Raw genomic sequence first — 18632 nt, forward strand, 5'->3', positions numbered from 1 at the left:
GAGAGAAGCGGAGAGTGGATGACGAAGCCATCCTGAGCCTGTTCGTATCCGACACTGGAGAAGAGGACTTTGGTGGTTTTAGAGCGCAGGAAGAAGAGAAAGATGGTGAATGACTGACTTTTCTTCTTGTTAAAGCTGTGTCACTGCACCTGAGCCTAAAAGGTAGGCTGAATCTATTGTTCTGGTGTGCTGTAGGTTACTGTTATGTACTACATGTGCAAATATGTACCCATAACTTGTTTTTCAAAATATTAATAAAAGGGGTGTGTCTCCAAACAGCCATCTCTTTCCTGACAATTCCCTTTGTGCATATTCTCTTACATATGATGAGTCAACATTGAAACACCTGCGGCCTTTAGTCAGGTGCGGCTAATGTATGTACAAAACAGGATTTTCCCCTGATTTTAGCTTGTGCGGCTAATATTCAGGTGCGCTTTGTAGTCCGGGAAATACGGTACTCGGTATCGGTATCGGCGAGTACTGAAATGCAAGTACTCATACTCGTACTCATTTTCCAAAAAAGTGGTATCGGTGCATCCCTAATCAGTAACATGGTCATCTACCAGAAGTCAGCAATAAAATTGCAATCTCCTTGTTTTTTTTGTTTTGTTTTTTATCGATCAAAATTAAAGAACAGGGAGAAAATAGCTGGAATTTATTATCCTTCAAAATGAGCACCCACTCCTGACCCAGATTGTTGTTTTCAGTCAGTTTGAATAGACCTAATAGCTCAGTCGCATTTGACAATTTTCGGTCAATGGTTCTGAGCGCAGTTGGGCACCATATCCATTATCTTCAGTTCAGCAGACTGAAAAAGACTAGAGAAGCCGAGAAGACAGTGAGAATGGACAGACTGTCTTTCTTAATTATCTAAAGGTCCAGTGCATCAAAAGCTGAACCAGAACTTCAAATTAACTTTGGGTCAATCCATGACAGCATTATGAATTGTTTTTATTGCTTTATAATCTGTTTTTCACCTAGCCAACCTCACTTATCTTACTTGAATGGCGACACTGGGGAGTGAAGCTACCATTGATTGCGTTTCCTCTCACAAACAACATGCCATTGTTCTCAGGGTCTGATTGATGGGCCTGGATGATCTCATTCAGCTTCTGCTGCAGAGTCAGAAAGTCCTCAGACGTCTTTGCGATCTGTTGGAGAGATTAGAAGGAAAAAGGATATAAGACTGGAAAGAAAATGACAAGATAGTGAGTTTTCAATAAAATCTGTTTGAGGCTATAACCTGTCTGGAGAAGCTCTCCAGCCTTCTTGTCTCTTTCTGTGCAGCTTCCTTGTTGGCCTTCAGGTTCTTCCTGTCCTTGTACCCTCTGAAGTTACTCTGGATCTTCACTGCAGCGTGTTCTTCCTCCAGTCTTTGGTTTTCAACGTCTGTCTCATCTTTACGTTCAATTACCACATCAGTGATGTCCACAGCCTCCTCCTGTTCTGCATCAGTGGGAGTCCCAGATTCCTCCTTAGCTTTCAATTGCGCTTCCCTCTCAGCTTTCATTTTCTTTCGGTCCCGGTGGCCTCGGAAGTTACTCTGGATGACAGTAGCTGCTTTCTCTTCATCCAGCCCTTCTCGGTTCTCACTAGAAGTGTTCTCCTGGGGTTCTGGAAGAGATTCCTCTGTCTCTTCCTCCTTTGGAGGCTCTGATGGAACATCTTTCTCCTTCTGCCTTTTCTTGGGGAGCTTTCCCTCCTCTTCGAGTCGTTTGCGCTCCTTGTGGCCTCTGAAATTGCTCTGAAGCACTACAGCCGCTTTGGTCTCATCTGCATTTTCAGCTGTTGTCGAGGCTTCTTTTTCTGCCTCGTCACTACCTGGTTCCTTTTCCAGCACTTCGTCCCCTGCAGGACTTTTTGCTTTCTGTTTCTTAGCTGGGATTTTGCCTTCTTCCTCTAGTTTCTTCCGCTCTTTGTAGCCCCTGAAGTTACTCTGGAGAACAGTGGCCGCCTTGGTTTCCTCTTCTAAATCAGCAGCTTCCTCACCTGCAGTTTTTTTCTGTCCACCATCCTCCTGCTCTTCTTTTTTAGGCTCAGCATCCTGAATCACTGCTTCCTCTGCCACTTCTGTGTGCTCATCTTCTGGCACCTGAGTATTATCACTGTCATCATTCTCCTCTGCTTCATAAGTACTTTCTTCATCTTCCTCATTCTCCTCTTGTTTATCAGCTGACTTTTCAACTACTCCTTCTTTGTTAGCCAACTCTTGGACATCTTTTTCCTGTCCCTCTTCCGCTGTTGCATTTGGCAATTCCAGCTCTGCTCCAGCCATCGTCTTTTTTCTCTCCTTAAACTTTTTTCTCTCTTTGTAGCCCCTATAGTTGCTTTGAAGAACCACTGCAGCTTTAGTTTCCTCCTCCTCGTTCTCTGCATCATTTTCTGGTTTTGCTATCTGTTCCTCATTTTCTTTCGAAGCAGTCTCTGCTTTCTCTTTCTCTCTGGCTTCCCTGGAAGCAAAATAGACACATTTATGTTAAAAAGAAGAAAAGAAAAAAAGACATTTCACTGCTGCTTTGTGCATAGCTTCCATCTCTCTTACAGCTTTCTTTTAAAGCTCTTCCTTTCTTTATGCCCTCTGTAGCGAGCCTGAATCTTGGTTGCCGCTTTATTCTTCTCATCTACCATCTCTTTGTACCTCTTTTTTGCGAGATAGCCTCGGCAAACTGAAGAAGAAAATGGAATAAGGGTAAGCCAATATAATACGCACCACATATAGATAATGTAACTAATTTAATATCAGACTCCTACCAGCCTGAAACTGGATGATGAAGGCCTCCAACTTTGCTTTGCTTTTCTCATCAGCTACCCTCTTCCGAGCTTGATGTCCTCTGTATGCTGCAGCACAAAAAAAAATAAAATTTATGCCTCCTCTATAACTTGTTGACATTGTGGTACACAACCAGCGTGCACAGTTTACTAACCTGACTGCAGCACCAGGGCACTTTGTTCTCGCTCTTTTAATATCCGCCGGTACCGCTTGGCTCCAAGCCAGCCTCGAACACAAGCCTGGACCAGGATGATTCGCTGTGTTGTCTGCTGTACCATCAGATTCAGATGTTCAACGTGGTAATACTTGAGAAACACCTAAGCCCAGAGGGATAAAAACAACTGTTAGTTATTGAAATACAAACATAACACTGTAGGTTTAGCCTCAAATGCAGAATCACGCAAGCACTGTTGGATTCCCTTTTCAGGCACGACAGTGCGGAAGTTATTGTTCTTTCACAGCAGGAGATTTCTGGGTTCAACAATTTAAGGTACCTTTGTATGTGGCATTTGCATGTGCGCGTCAGTGCAATATGAATGCATATGAGTCTCATAGTGCAAAGTGTTTTAAGTTGTTATCAAGATTAGAAAAGTAATAAATAAATGCTAATCCATAAAGCAGCAGAAGATAAAGCAATACAAAGAATTGAGCCTTCACTAAACTGGCTTCAGTTTGTATTAATATTTACCCTAACCCTAGGTAATCAGAATAAAAATACTGGCAGCTGTCAGTGCTACCCCTTAGCCTCCTAGTTAATGGACCTAAGGTATAAATTTGAAAATCTGACCTCTGACCTTGAGATCACGTCATCGGGATTCAAACTCCAAGATTTTCAGGAGCTGTCCATACTGGATGAAAACCTGACCTTTGACCATAACCTTGAGAAAGAGGTCACTGAGATTCAACATTTTCCAACGTTTTTAGTGGATACATCTATGGTATAAATTTCAAAATCTTATTTTGCTTTGTTCTCGAGCTATTTTAATACAGAAACTTGAGGGTCCATGCCACCCAACCACCTGACCGCTTGGCAGGGTGACGACCACACCCCATCAGCCTTTTACAGTTGTGGGATAATCACTGTTGTTCACGCAAATCTATGAAATTAGATGATGATGATCTTTGAAATGCTCTTTGGTTATAGATTTAAAATAAAAAAATAAAAAATCAGAAGCACATTCTTTTATTTTCATGCCTTGTTTAACCTAAATGGTTTGGGTGTATGAGCCTTCATCTGGAGTCCTTTATTAACTTGATTTGAATCTATTCATGACCATAATGTGTGGAAAAAAGTTTTATTTAGTATTGAAGTTTTAAATTGGCCTCTGGCAAAGGAGACTCAAAAAAATCTGCACAACTCTGAGCTCAATGTGCTACATTTGGATGTTTGTTCCGTATGTTTGAGATTCCTGCTGGATCATGAAGGGATGCAACAATAAAAAGGTGGAAAATTTCTTTTAATTTCTTGCCTCAACTTAACCAAACAGTGAGAAACAACAGTAAACACCAAATTTCAGGCAATTTTTGTTTTTTGTTTTGTGCATTTTATGTTCAATATAGGTATTTGTTGTGCCTGAAAATGAACAAATAAATGAAATGAAATGAATGAATGAAATGAAATCTCTCCTTACCTTTGTCTTTCCCATAGCCCAGTTTTCCAGCTTGGCCTTCTCCAGTATTGCAGCACATGTTTCTGGGGTTGCAGCGGGCTCCTCGTTAGCATGGTAAGCCAATAAGTAGTACCTGCAGCAATCAATGTAATTATCTGGACACTAATATCAAGGTTCTACACGCTGATTTTGTAATCACTTCATAAGCTCTGCTTTTCACCACTGACCTCTTAATGAAGTTAGCAAACAGGATGCGGTGAGAGTAACCCTGGCGTCTGATCTTGGCAGTCTCCAGAACACCAGTGTATCGAAGCTGGACCAGAACCTTTTCACGGTCAAACTTGTTGGCATGGCGATCGTTGTTGGGCTTGATGCAGCGCACAAAGTGAGGCTGACCTGCCACCATCTTGGACAGAAGGTCCATCAAAGAGTACTAGAAGGAGCAGAAGAAGAAGATTAGGGGTAGTTGTGGCAAATATATGGTAGTTATAATGTCTCTGGTGAGAGAAGGCACTCAAAGAAAACCAGCTAGAAATTTATGGTACAATTCTATAATGGTAGATGGTGGTTATCCAGCCCCGGCCCTAAAAGAGTATCTATATATCTGAGGTTGTATGTATCATTTCTATGTTTGTATTTATAATTCTGACCCTGTGTAGAAAATTCAAAATAAATGCATAAATCTTTAGGATCTTTGCTGTACAATCATTCCACCCTGGAAACAAAACACTTAAAAGAAATGATTAAAAGCTCAAAATTACTTTGAAATCATGCTCATGATGAGTGTATGTGAACTACTGAGTACAACTGTATTTGTTTGTTAATTTGTGGCTCTCTCTAAAAACCTCCCAAATAACTGATCCAAGCAAATAAAATAAAATAATTTAAAAAAATGTTCAAATCTTACTCTGAAGTAGGAGGCCACTGTCTGTGTTCTCATGTTGGTGGTTTCTCTAGGGTGGTAAGGCGTGTCTCCAGATTCACCTGGCTAAAAAAAACCCCAAAAACATAAAACATATTAAAAAAGGCCAATAATACCGGGTATATGATATAATACTACTCTCTATAATTTCTGCTTGTACAGTATGGATATCCGACTAAATAATAAAACATGTATGTGGTTTATCTTTTTTCTCCTGTGCAAATTTTACTCCAAACATTTGATTGTGTTTTTGAAAAACCACCAATCACCGTTTTCATTTGCTTACATCAAGCAAGAATTTTTTTGCAGGCTTTAATTCCAGAGAACGCTGCAAAAGAGACGCATAAAGTGGATAAACAAGTAGTGCCAAATCAAGAATATGGTCTACTTATATACAACAGTGTTACACCCAAATCGGTCACATGTCAATGACTCAATGCTTAAAAACTGCTTAGAAAAAAACAAAACACCCCCCCCCCCCCCCCCCCCCCCCCCAAAAAAAAAGAAACAGACAGCTAAATAAAAATAAAAAAAATAACCACTTAATTGTCCTTTACCACATATTTGGTAACATTTTAACAAGCTCTACTTCTAATTCTCAACACAAACACAACGGGGAGAAGACCACCTTTATAGCACGCCATCAGCCTAATGCTGTTTTTTAGCATTTAAATCGCTCATCGTGGCTTCTCAAGAGCAAAACCTTTGATGAGCTTTTTCCCTAAAATATGCAGATGAATGGAAATTAATTCAAGAACTAATCAAACAGTTCTTGTAAATGTAGCCGCTGTCGATTGGTTTTAGGTGAGCAAATGGCTTTGAGGCTTACATTTAGCAATGGTGTACGGCTGCAATCTAAACTAATTCACACCGGCACGTAAAGCCACGCAATTGAGTTGCCAGGAGGAGTTTTATTTGGATACTGGCACCTGAAAGAGTCAGGCTGATTACGGAATGCTTGGAGTGCAAAATTTAAAGTTTTAACACTGTTTTAAAAGCATTTTAAAAAAAATTTGATTGACTATGTAAGCCATTTTTCTGAAATTGCGTAGCAGAATTAGGCATGGTGCTATAAACACAAATCCACCACAGTGATATACAGGGAGTGCAAAATTATTAGGCAAATGAGTATTTTGTCCACATCATCCTCTTCATGCATGTTGTCTTACTCCAAGCTGTATAGGCTCGAAAGCCTACTACCAATTAAGCATATTAGGTGATGTGCATAGCTGTAATGAGAAGGGGTGTGGTCTAATGACATCAACACCCTATATCAGGTGTGCATAATTATTAGGCAACGTCCTTTCCTTTGGCAAAATGGGTCAAAAGAAGGACTTGACAGGCTCAGAAAAGTCAAAAATAGTGAGATAGCTTGCAGAGGGATGCAGCAGTCTCAAAATTGCAAAGCTTCTGAAGCGTGATCATCAAACAATCAAGCGTTTCATTCAAAATAGTCAATAGGGTCGCAAGAAGCGTGTGGAAAAACCAAGGTGCAAAATAACTGCCCATGAACTGAGAAAAGTCAAGCGTGCAGCTGCCAAGATGCCACTTGCCACCAGTTTGGCCATATTTCAGAGCTGCAACATCACTGGAGTGCCCAAAAGCACAAGGTGTGCAATACTCAGAGACATGGCCAAGGTAAGAAAGGCTGAAAGACGACCACCACTGAACAAGACACACAAGCTGAAACGTCAAGACTGGGCCAAGAAATATCTCAAGACTGGTTTTTCTAAGGTTTTATGGACTGATGAAATGAGAGTGAGTCTTGATGGGCCAGATGGATGGGCCCGTGGCTGGATTGGTAAAGGGCAGAGAGCTCCAGTCCGACTCAGACGCCAGCAAGGTGGAGGTGGAGTACTGGTTTGGGCTAGTATCATCAAAGATGAGCTTGTGGGGCCTTTTCGGGTTGAGGATGGAGTCAAGCTCAACTCCCAGTCCTACTGCCAGTTTCTGGAAGACGCCTTCTTCAAGCAGTGGTACAGGAAGAAGTCTGCATCCTTCAAGAAAAACATGATTTCCATGCAGGACAATGCTCCATCACACGCGTCCAAGTACTCCACAGCGTGGCTGGCAAGAAAGGGTATAAAAGAAGAAAAACTAATGACATGACCACCTTGTTCACCTGATCTGAACCCCATTGAGAACCTGTGGTCCATCATCAAATGTGAGATTTACAAGGAGGGAAAAAAGTACACCTCTCTGAACAGTGTCTGGGAGGCTGTGGTTGCTGCTGCACGCAATGTTGATGGTGAACAGATCAAAACACCGACAGAATCCATGGATGGCAGGCTTTTGAGTGTCCTTGCAAAGAAAGGTGGCTATATTGGTCGCTGATTTGTTTTTGTTTTGTTTTTGAATGTCAGAAATGTATATTTGTGAATGTGGAGATGTTATATTGGTGTCACTGGTAAAAATAAATAATTGAAATGGGTATATATTTGTTTTTTGTTAAGTTGCCTAATAATTATGCACAGTAATAGTCACCTGCACACACAGATATCCCCCTAAAATAGCTAAAACTAAAAACAAACTAAAAACTACTTCCAAAAACATTCAGCTTTGATATTAATTAGTTTTTTTGGGTTCATTGAGAACATGGTTGTTGTTCAATAATAAAATTATTCCACAAAAATACAACTTGCCTAATAATTCTGCACTCCCTGTATGAACAAGTCTAGTATTAGCACGGCATAAGAGATACATCAGAAGGAAGTAAGGGTTTTTAGGTGCATTTAGCATTTTGCAAAGCAAGGCTGCAAATACACATAATGATCTGCACAGAGACTTAATGCAGGAAAATACTTTTAAGTAGACCTTTTATGCTCATTTCCAGCTTTATATTTTTATGCTTGGAGTCCATTAAAATAGCTTTGAGTGATTCCCGTCAAATCACTCTCTGCTTCAGCTCTTTTCCCTCTTCCTTTAAGCCAACTATCATCTGATTGGCTGCCTCTCACAAACACATTATTTCAACAGCAGGTAGGCGGGGCCTCTGTTCAGACAGAGCTGTGTGCCTGAGATAACCACATTAGGGATACCTGCTCTCCTTGGCATCATAACAAGCTTTTGGCTCATTAGGAGCTCATGCTGAACTGATACTTTAGAACTTTTGTCATGTTAAACATGAGGAGCTATGCAAAGTTGTATATGATGACATATAAAATATCATCATATCTTTGTTTTAAAACTGATTATTGTGCATTTTTAATCTTTTAAAAACCCCAAACACGTTGATTAGCTTTCAGTTCTGGTTTTAATTAATGGAATTACTATTTTGTTAACACAGGAGGCACGGAGGTGTTGCTTGCACGTCCAGAGGAGGCCATTCTGCAGGTTAAAAGTCTTATATTATACATATATATATACTGTATATGATAGTTATGTTACTTGTGTTTCTTTTTTTTTGACAAGTATATCAAATAGAAAATAAGGAAATGCATAATAGGTCGCTTTTCACTTTGTTGAACTAAGTAACTTTAACTGTAACTATCTCAAACCAAGCTACAGGCCACTATATCGGGATCCAATTGGTTGTTATAAGGATATCTAGAGTGAGGAAAGGGTATAGTTATACACACATCTTTATTACCTCGCTAAAAGAAAAAGAACTGTATAAACTTAGCACTCCCATCTTTTGAAACAGAAATGCAGCGAAAGGGAAAAAGAAAAACGAAAGAAAGGTGAGAAAATAAATAAAATAAGCAGTAATTACAGTTGGGTAAAAACAGAGCGAGAATGAATGAAAAACACAGTAGACACAAGTATCTGAACTGTAATTCAGCAGCAGGTCTCGACTGGAGTAGTGAGAGTAATATGGAGAAAATAAATTGAACAACTTTTCAGAGGAAGTTCTTTATGTGGGAGATAATACAGTGATAATGCAGACAGTGCTGTAAGTACCTTGGCGAGGGTGATGGTGCGTGTCGGGGTCCGTGGGCTCCGTATTGTGTTTATGCCTTTACCCTTGGTGTGGGCAAGGTTGCCTGTGAAATGAATAGTGGATTAGAGAGCGAGTCAGTGAACAAACTGCCCTCAACAGAGAAAAGAGACTTAGTCACACATCCAGAAACCATCTGAAGAAACAGAGCAGTGCACGTTATTTTAATCAGGTGGGATAATTACTGAGGTTACATTAAGTCTAAACAGTAGGCTCCTGTCATGCTGAGAGTTACTGCTGATCAAGTCAGTGAACGTGAACAGAGGAGGAAGCTAAACAGGCTAAGAATGGCCTGTCATTTTATTTTAAGTACTTCTGCACCGTTTTCAAGTAATTGAAGCAAAAGTTGGAGCTTTTCACCTTCTACCTTTCTTTCTTAACTTGATTTTAACTTCATTCACAAAGAGCGGTTGTGTCTGCTTCACCTGTTCTGGTGAGGGGGTGAGTGACAAGCTTGCGAATGAGCTCATTCTCCGACGACCGCAGCAGCAGGATAATGTCAGCTGGAAGGGTTTCTCTGTTCTTGGCCAAGAAGCCCGCGGCATTGTAAATCACCTTAAGGTTTGGTAGAGAGGTATAAAGAAAGATATGAATAGCAAATGCCAAACAGCTTCAGTTTATGATTAGAATTAAATGTTAAATTACCTTTCCAGCATAGTGGTGAATCCCAAAGCCCAGGTCAACCCTCATTGGCCTCCAGAAGCTTTTTGTCTTGAGATTACCTTCAAATTTCTCTAAAATATCAGACTGCATGAGTTAATTATCCAAACACCCAAGGCCATCCGAAGGTCCCTACACACCCCAGATTCAAGTTATAATATCATATAAATATCATATAAATCTATAGTATAGTATATGTAGGGCACAGCAGCAGCCAAGCTTGTGAGAGGGTCAACCTAAATTTCTGATATTATCAAAATTTTGTTCCAAGCTATATTTGACTGTGAAACCGTCACAGCAGCCAACTTTAAACATCTGTCACTGTGTGGTCATCGTTTTGGAGCTACAACCTAAATGATCACCACAACTCAACCACACTTGTTATCTTGCTCTGGGACAAAGCAAAATATCAGAGTGTATACAGTGGGGCAAAAAAGTATTTAGTCAGCCACCGATTGTGCAAGTTCCCCCACTTAAAATGATGACAGAGGTCAGTAATTTGCACCAGAGGTACACTTCAACTGTGAGAGACAGAATGTGAAAAAAAAATCCATGAATCCACATGGTAGGATTTGTAAATAATTTATTTGTAAATTAGGGTGGAAAATAAGTATTTGGTCACCTCAAACAAGGAAAATCTCTGGCTCTCACAGACCTGTAACGTCTTCTGTAAGAAGCTTTTCTGTCCCCCACTCGTTACCTGTATGAATGGCACCTGTTTGAACTCATCATCTGTATAAAAGACACCTGTCCACAGCCTCAAACAGTCAGACTCCAAACTCCGCCATGGCCAAGACCAAAGAGCTTTCGAAGGACACCAGGAAAAGTATTGTAGACCTGCAGCAGACTGGGAAGAGTGAATCTACAATAGGCAAGCAGCTTGGTGTGAAAAAATCAACTGTGGGAGCAATCATCAGAAAATGGAAGACATACAAGACCACTGATAATCTCCCTCGATCTGGGGCTCCACGCAAGATCTCATCCCGTGGGGTCAAAATGATCATGAGAACGGTGAGCAAAGATCCCAGAACCACACGGGGGGACCTGGTGAATGACCTGCAGAGAGCTGGGACCAAAGTAACAAAGGTCACCATCAGTAACACACTACAACGGCAGGGAACCAAATCCCGCAGTGCCAGACGTGTTCCGCTGCTGAAGCCAGTGCATGTCCAGGCCCGTCTGAAGTTTGCCAGAGAGCACATGGATGATACAGCAGAGGATTGGGAGAATGTCATGTGGTCAGATGAAACCAAAGTAGAACTTTTTGGTATAAACTCAACTCGTCGTGTTTGGAGGAAGAAGAATACTGAGTTGCATCCCAAGAACACCATACCTACTGTGAAGCATGGGGGTGGAAACATCATGCTATGGGGCTGTTTTTCTGCCAAGGGGACAGGACGACTGATCCGTGTTAAGGACAGAATGAATAGGGCCATGTATCGTGAGATTTTGAGCCAAAACCTCCTTCCATCAGTGAGAACTTTGAAGATGAAACGAGGCTGGGTCTTCCAACATGACAATGATCCAAAACACACCGCCCGGGCAACAAAGGAGTGGCTCCGTAAGAAGCATTTGAAAGTCCTGGAGTGGCCTAGCCAGTCTCCAGACCTCAACCCCATAGAAAATCTGTGGCGGGAGTTGAAAGTCAGTGTTGCTCGGCGACAGCTCCAAAGCATCACTGCTCTCGAGAAGATCTGCATGGAGGAATGGGCCAAAATACCAGCTACTGTGTGTGCAAACCTGGTAAAGACCTATAGTAAACGTTTGACCTCTGTTATTGCCAACAAAGGTTATGTTACAAAGTATTGAGTTGTATTTTTGTTATTGACCAAATACTTATTTTCCACCCTGATTTACGAATAAATTCTTTACAAATCCTACCATGTGGATTCATGGATTTTTTTTTCACATTCTGTCTCTCACAGTTGAAGTGTACCTCTGGTGCAAATTACTGACCTCTGTCATCATTTTAGGTGGGGGAACTTGCACAATCGGTGGCTGACTAAATACTTTTTTGCCCCACTGTAGTTGGAGAAAAGTTAGATTAACACCTCATATGTAATCAGCCCCTGCACTAACAGGAAGTTGTGGTTACCAAACTCAAAACACGATAACATAAATAATAAAGCAAATAAAACAAACATTTCTCTATTGAAATCTGAGCAGCTCACCTACGAGTGTCTGGTCAGTGGCCTGCGGGAAGCGGCTCTCTTCATCCAGAAGTGACAGCATCCCCATGGGCTTCTGCAAGAACAGGTCCAGGAGTGGCCGGTTGTCCTCGTACTCGATCATCCGAGCATCAACTTCTTCATTCAGGTACTCATCCTGCACAGGAGTGGAAATAAGCACTCGTGATGTAATGTCTTTAATGGCCTCCTTTCATGGGTCAAAACACCTTCCAACAGCTTGATGAAAGCCTGAGTTTCTTAAGTTTTCCATCGATTTTCATGTTACCAAATAAAAAGGTCCAAATAAGATGTCAAATCAACTTCTCCGTGGAGTAGAAGTGTGTTTGGGATTCCTTTAGCTAACCCTAATATATGATAACATGTTAGAATGAATTATGAACAAGTGAATAACCTTTCATGGAATGCTGATCTCTCCAGTTGGCTCTAAATATCAAACTAATTCCAAGGTTAATCTCCTAATCCTAGCAAGACACTGTAGCTTTTCTGATCTCTGGTTAATGACACATATTCACTGTCACAGGACAGCCTTTAGGACTGGGTTACTATACATGGTCAATAGTCATTACTCCTTGATCTCCTTGATACTAAGATGCTATTAATGCTGCTGCCTTAATAATAAAGCCGTATTTCTGCATGAGTGAAATCTTGTCTTACAATACCAAATGCACTTTAAGATCCATTAAACAGCAGTACAGTTTTATATCCTCGGTTTTATTTCTTTAATGTCACGCTTTAGCGTTCACAAAGGCTTGACCTTTTAAAATAAAAGCGTCTAGAAATTTACCTACATAAATTGCCCCAAAACAGCTGTTTATGGACATAACTATATTAAATCAACGATGTTGATTTGTTGTCTTTTATCTCCTCTTAACTCGGCTCTGATAAATCTGATCTGCAGGGCAAAGTGAGCAAACCTGATCACATCAGGCTGACTCAGAGCTGCTACTATGACTCAGCAACATCACCAGGGACTTCTACTCCACGGAGAACAGGTCAAAATGGGAACAAACAATATCAAATCAATCTGCTTATTCGAGCATGAAGTGCCACTGTGAAGAAAATGAAGTAAAGCAGAAAAAAAAATCTGCATGGATGCAGATAGATTGGGACAATATGCAACCACACGCATAAACATACATGAAAACATGAGGGCAGCGGAGTAAATGCACTGCTGATAAAACCTTACCATACAGCAATCCTTTAATTCTGCCTTATTTATGTAGAACTATTAATCTCACAGCACCGTACATTTCCCTTATGCTCTGGATATACATATGATGGTTGCATAGGACAATATATTTCTGGGCCTGGTTCCAACAATACCCAAGAGTGAATTTAAGTCCAGCACTAAGTGTCTTCAACTCCTAATTGACCCTCGTTTAGAATGATTTATAACACCTCCCAATGGGTGACTCCAAATCATTTAACATTGGCAAACCATTCTCTGACCCCCCCCAAAGGCAAAACCCTCTCACGAGACTGCACGAGGGGAGAACAGAGAACCTCATTCTGCCGTGAATAAAGACAGCAGCATATTTTACCCTTGCCATCTCTTTTAAAATGCAGACTGACAAACGATGACATGTTATCTCAATTTAGATGGAAATGAGTTAGAACCAAGGTGAAAACTGCACACAGAGAGCTGTTCAGGAGGGATTCACGTTCTGAGAAAGTGTTATTTGAATTCAGTGACAGGCTGGGGGGCATGCTGGTGTGAGGTTTGTGGGCTGAACTTTACCTGTTCCCACGCAAAGATGTGCTGGTTGAAGTAAAACTGGATCTGCTCGTTGGCAATGTTGATGCAGAGCTGCTCAAAAGAGTTCTTCTTGAAGTTTTCAAAACCAAATATGTCCAAGATGCCGATGTTAAGGCCCTTGTCGTCCTCTCTGGAGAAGACAAGGATAAAATGTTAAATCTTTAAATGCATTCATAGAATAGCTAACCGTGTGGTGCTAGGGATGGCTATGTTGTTCTGGTAGCCTGACACTTAAATGGTAAGTGGACTGGTTCTTATTTTGCACTTCTCTACTCTAGCTGACCACTCATATACTTTTCTTATTTTTAAGTTATGATTCTTACTTGTGTAAAAAGCAAAAGGTCTTGGATATTTAGTTGGAAGCTTATCTGCCACTGATTTTTTTCTCCATCCATACAGCAAGTCAAAATTTCAGATAATTTTTTGTCAAAATTTAAACTTACTCATTCAGACTTTTGAGAAAATAATTCAAAATGAACAAAATAATGTAAAAAGTAAAACTTAAAGCCTTAAAATATTTTATTATTTGAGTTTTTTTTTTTAAATTTACAAACATACATCTGTCATAAAGGTGTAAATTAGCTAGAAATAGAAAAAGAGAAATTTGTAGCAGGCTGCAGAAATGTTTATTTCTGCTTGAAAACTGGGCATGGAGTGTATGACTCTAGAGGCTTCTAGAATGAGCCTCTAGTGGCCATTAGCGGAAGTGCAATTTTTAGCACTTCAGCTGAGAGGATGTTAGTAGACAGACATCATTTAAACGTTAGAAAGAATTAATAGTCTTTTTATGTTTAAAACTGTTAAACTGTTGGTTTTAACATCTCAAATGTACAGGTTTTTTTTGTGTTTTGACACTTCATTAATTCTTTTACAACTTAAACCAGTATAGTGATGCTCACGAGTATAGTGATGCTCACTATACTCGATGTAATATGTACGCAAGTAGATTTTAAAGTATATTCTGCAGTTTTAAAGACTTGGCAGTGAATCTAGTTGTGTATCTATTTTAATCCAAAAGCAGGAACTTTGTCAGACGACCTCATTCGTGACAACCAAACACACCGTTACACTCTCTGCCCCCCCATCTTACCCTTGGCTGTCAGGCCGCAGCAGCGCGTTGATTCGGTTGACAATCCAGCTGAAGAGGCGGCTGTAGAGAGCTTTACCCATGGCGTCCCTCACCTCCACTGCTTTTTCCACTGTGTTGGGTCTGACGATCGTCTCTCCGCGGGCCACAACACAGTGGGAGGTCAGGGCTTCCTGCAGCTCGTCTGAGCGGATACGAAGCAGAGATGCCACTGAGGTGACATGAGATAAGGAAGGGGATAAAAGTTAGCATTTATAGTGTGGAGTTTACTCAAAGCAGCACATCTTATGCAATATGTAGCCTCATTCTGACTGAGCAGGAGAATATTCATTCAATTAATAGGCCGCATCTATGTTGTTTTCTAAATTACCATTCAGAACAGGTGTTTGAATTCAGAAAATATAATGCAAAGCATGCATTATAATATCTAACCATTACAAATGTATGCTTCTTAATGATTTTTATGTACTAATGCAGTCTTGGGTAATTGATTTAACCAAATCATTTCCTGTATTTATCTAAACATGGAGGACTCCTGCAGAGTTAATGATGGTTAGCAAAAGAGGGAGGCGGATGAAGGGGGTGTAGCAGAGGAAATTCAGAGTCATATTTGGTTTTCTGTCATCATGCACTGTGCTTCTCTCTCTCTTTTCTTACCGTTCTCCAAGACAGACATGTTGCAGATGTTGCTCTTGTCTGTTTGGTGCTCTGAGGCAACTGGAGAAAACTCAATGTCCCCAGAGTTGAGGATGGCAGCCAGTGTGCTGTAAACATTTCCGAGCTCCTGCAAAAATTAGAACAAATACAGTTTGTATGGAAACATGTATCAGTGTGTGCAACTATCCCTAATATGGTCACCTCAGCTCAGACTCAAAGCTCTAGCTTTGAGCACAGAAGCTCCACCCACCTGCTGTTTAAACCTTCTGTTTGCGAGGAGTAGCCAATCCGAAAATAGGTGGCTCAATTATTATTTTGAACTATGAAAGCAGTTCAAACAGACCAAAAAAGGGCACAGTTTGTTAAAATCTTAAATCTACAAACAATACAAACAAACAAAAACAAAACACTAATTCACCTGCAGCACATATATTAAGGGATCAGCTTGAAGTGCATTTCATGGACGACAAAACGACACAGTAAAATAGCACTACCAAGTGATTATAACATAAGTACTATTGATGTGGAGATCCCAAGAGCAATCAGTACTTTGAGCCTCATTAGGTTTTCACAATGTCAAGAACTGATTGCCTACATGTGCCTGCAGCTTTATGTTCCATCACAAGCCATATACAAGACAAGAAGCCGGCATGATCACACTGATTCTGAAATGCCAGCAATACTGGTGCTATAGCTAGTAAGATTGTTTACATGTTATTTTTACATAGAGTGACTTTAATGGGGAAGAGTGAGAACAAGTCAGTGTGAACACTGGGATCAAGGTTATACTGCTAAACCTGTGGCCCAGTAATGAATACATCAGTTTATACCTCCAGGGTGAATCCAATGACTTTGAAACACTGCTCGACTGCATCAAACTGCTCCTTGTAGGAAGCGTTGTTCACTATGTCAGGCCCAAGTTTAATGTTCTCGTGATACAGATACCTGCAAAACAAAAAGGAACCACTGGGGTCTCTGGAAGTTGGGAGTTTGCAGCATGGGACGCAGATAACAGTGTTTTGGGAAAATTGCTAAGGAATGTCAAACCTACTTAGGTGTTTTGCTGTCAGAGAGCTTGTAGTGGGCTAGCTTCTTCCTGTCAGCCAGACCAGCATAAATGTAGTAAAAGATGTGGAAGTTCCTCTCCCCCCTGTGGAAACACGCACATATAGTGGAAATCAAATTCCTGAAAAGGAGACATGCTAGGTAAATGTTTTCGCCACATGATTAACATGACTCCAGTTTTGTTTTCTTAAGAAAATTTCTAACAAAATAAACATGATCAATGCTAAAATATGCACAGGAATAGTTAGTTAACATGTTTCCAGCTTTTTAAAAACCTGAGTTATCTGATATCTCCATGTTTGTGTTACTCCTGCATCATGTTAATAGTGTCCAGGATCAACATTGCTACTGACCAATCCCATTGTTGTGATGTCATAGTTTTGGAATTTGGAGGAAAAACAGACAAACTAATATAATCTGCAAACAATCCTACGCCTTCCCATATTCGTTTGAATAAAGAAGGCTGACGATCCTTCTTTAAATTCAAAACCAAGTTGTATTTCCACCAGTAACACAAATTGTAAGACTTTATGAAATAAATTACAAGCATAGATGAATGATGATGAACACTGAATGCCTTTGGTTGTTTATTATGAATAAAATTTAAGCTTAAATTTATATTAATCATGAATATGGTGAAGGAAAACCTGTCTAATCTTTTGCTAAATCCATTAGTAAATAGCCATTTTTGTTTCAACAGGATAATCAAACTAAATTTGATTCAGGATACTGTCACCAAATCCCATCGGAAAGCATCAACAATCATTTCAGGTGTGTGTGTGTCATTAAAATATATCCATAATGAAGCAATTGAAAATTATCTTGCAGGGGTAACAAAATATGCAACATGTGAATAAAGATTAATTCATGAAAACATAAGAGTTCACCCTGTGTTCTATTAACCCAAATACGACAGCCATTAACAGACTAAATATTCAGACAATGTACGGCCTAATCGAGCCCTCTCTGACATGAGTCTGTTTTCCAATGCAGTACTTGAGTGTGTCTTTGAAGTTCCACTAAAGACACACGCAAGACCACAATCTTTGATCCAACAGGAAATAAGCTAGCCCTTCCACTTGACCCGGTCTGCTCCCCAGACACACGATAAGAAGAAATGATGGACCGAGTGAAATGCAGGTGAAAGCAAATGCCACCAGTTTCAAATGAAAAAGCAGATGTGAAAGAGAGCAAGAAAAAGAGACAATCTATTATCCGCTGATCCGTGGAAAGCGGGCAGAATAATAACCTTCATGGCAATGTTCTTTCAGAAAATGAACAGAGAGATTATTTGTATTTTTCTATGAATGTCACTCTCAAATGAAGGTAATAACAGTCAAAACCGGGACCAACACAAGAAACAGGAAGTGATATTTACATCGCCTGGTGGACAACTCTGGATTTTTCCAGCAGATACTCGGATATCTGTGCTCCGACCACTGTTCCACCACCGTTGAACTTCATTTCCAGGTACTTGCCGAAGCGGCTGGAGTTGTCATTGATGACAGTGCAGGCATTTCCAAATGCCTCCACCAAGCTGTTGACCAGCAGGATCTTCTCCTGGAGTGTCCTGTTATTGGCCTAAACAAAATATTCCACTTTAGTATGGGGGACTAATTAAAAAAAAAAGAAGTAAGTGTTACACTATGACAAGTAGCACTACCACTTCCTATAATCTGCTCATATAAATACAAAAAAGGTCAAGAGAAATGACATTTCCTTTTTAGTTAGCCTTCATATCATGACTGGCACTAACTGCAGCACCAACGAACTCATTACAAGATCTTCAAACTGCGTTAACAGAATATCTACCAAACGATCAAGCGTTGTGCTGGTTGGATTTCATGACTCACCTTCCCGAGAACCGTTAGCTGCTGCACCAGCAGATGAGCACTCTCTGTTTTCCCTGCTCCACTTTCCCCACTGATCACAATACACTGCACACAAGAAGTCACTTGAGTCACATTTAATTATATATG

General features: G+C 40.4%; 1 protein-coding gene across 1 annotated transcript in view; it reads right to left on the reverse strand.

Moving 5' to 3' along the window:
• myo3a (myosin IIIA) overlaps positions 1 to 18632 on the reverse strand; it is a 63177-nt gene that overhangs the window by 15607 nt on the left and 28938 nt on the right. Inside the window, exons 11-29 of the mRNA XM_085419085.1 lie at positions 18507 to 18590; positions 18032 to 18234; positions 16640 to 16738; positions 16419 to 16533; positions 15589 to 15715; positions 14935 to 15142; positions 13827 to 13974; positions 12071 to 12224; positions 9885 to 9973; positions 9665 to 9794; positions 9203 to 9285; positions 5288 to 5368; positions 4608 to 4813; positions 4402 to 4513; positions 2925 to 3087; positions 2752 to 2838; positions 2543 to 2666; positions 1244 to 2450; positions 1001 to 1151 (exon numbers count right to left, since the gene is read on the reverse strand). Coding sequence (XP_085275211.1) covers positions 1001 to 1151; positions 1244 to 2450; positions 2543 to 2666; positions 2752 to 2838; positions 2925 to 3087; positions 4402 to 4513; positions 4608 to 4813; positions 5288 to 5368; positions 9203 to 9285; positions 9665 to 9794; positions 9885 to 9973; positions 12071 to 12224; positions 13827 to 13974; positions 14935 to 15142; positions 15589 to 15715; positions 16419 to 16533; positions 16640 to 16738; positions 18032 to 18234; positions 18507 to 18590 — 3571 coding nt within the window. The remainder of the gene's footprint in view (positions 1 to 1000; positions 1152 to 1243; positions 2451 to 2542; positions 2667 to 2751; positions 2839 to 2924; positions 3088 to 4401; positions 4514 to 4607; positions 4814 to 5287; positions 5369 to 9202; positions 9286 to 9664; positions 9795 to 9884; positions 9974 to 12070; positions 12225 to 13826; positions 13975 to 14934; positions 15143 to 15588; positions 15716 to 16418; positions 16534 to 16639; positions 16739 to 18031; positions 18235 to 18506; positions 18591 to 18632) is intronic.

The sequence above is a fragment of the Rhamphochromis longiceps genome, linkage group LG9 (assembly GCF_057381845.1).
Source record: "Rhamphochromis longiceps isolate RC_006_pf linkage group LG9, R_longiceps_female_GT1.1, whole genome shotgun sequence".
NCBI lineage: Eukaryota > Metazoa > Chordata > Actinopteri > Cichliformes > Cichlidae > Rhamphochromis > Rhamphochromis longiceps.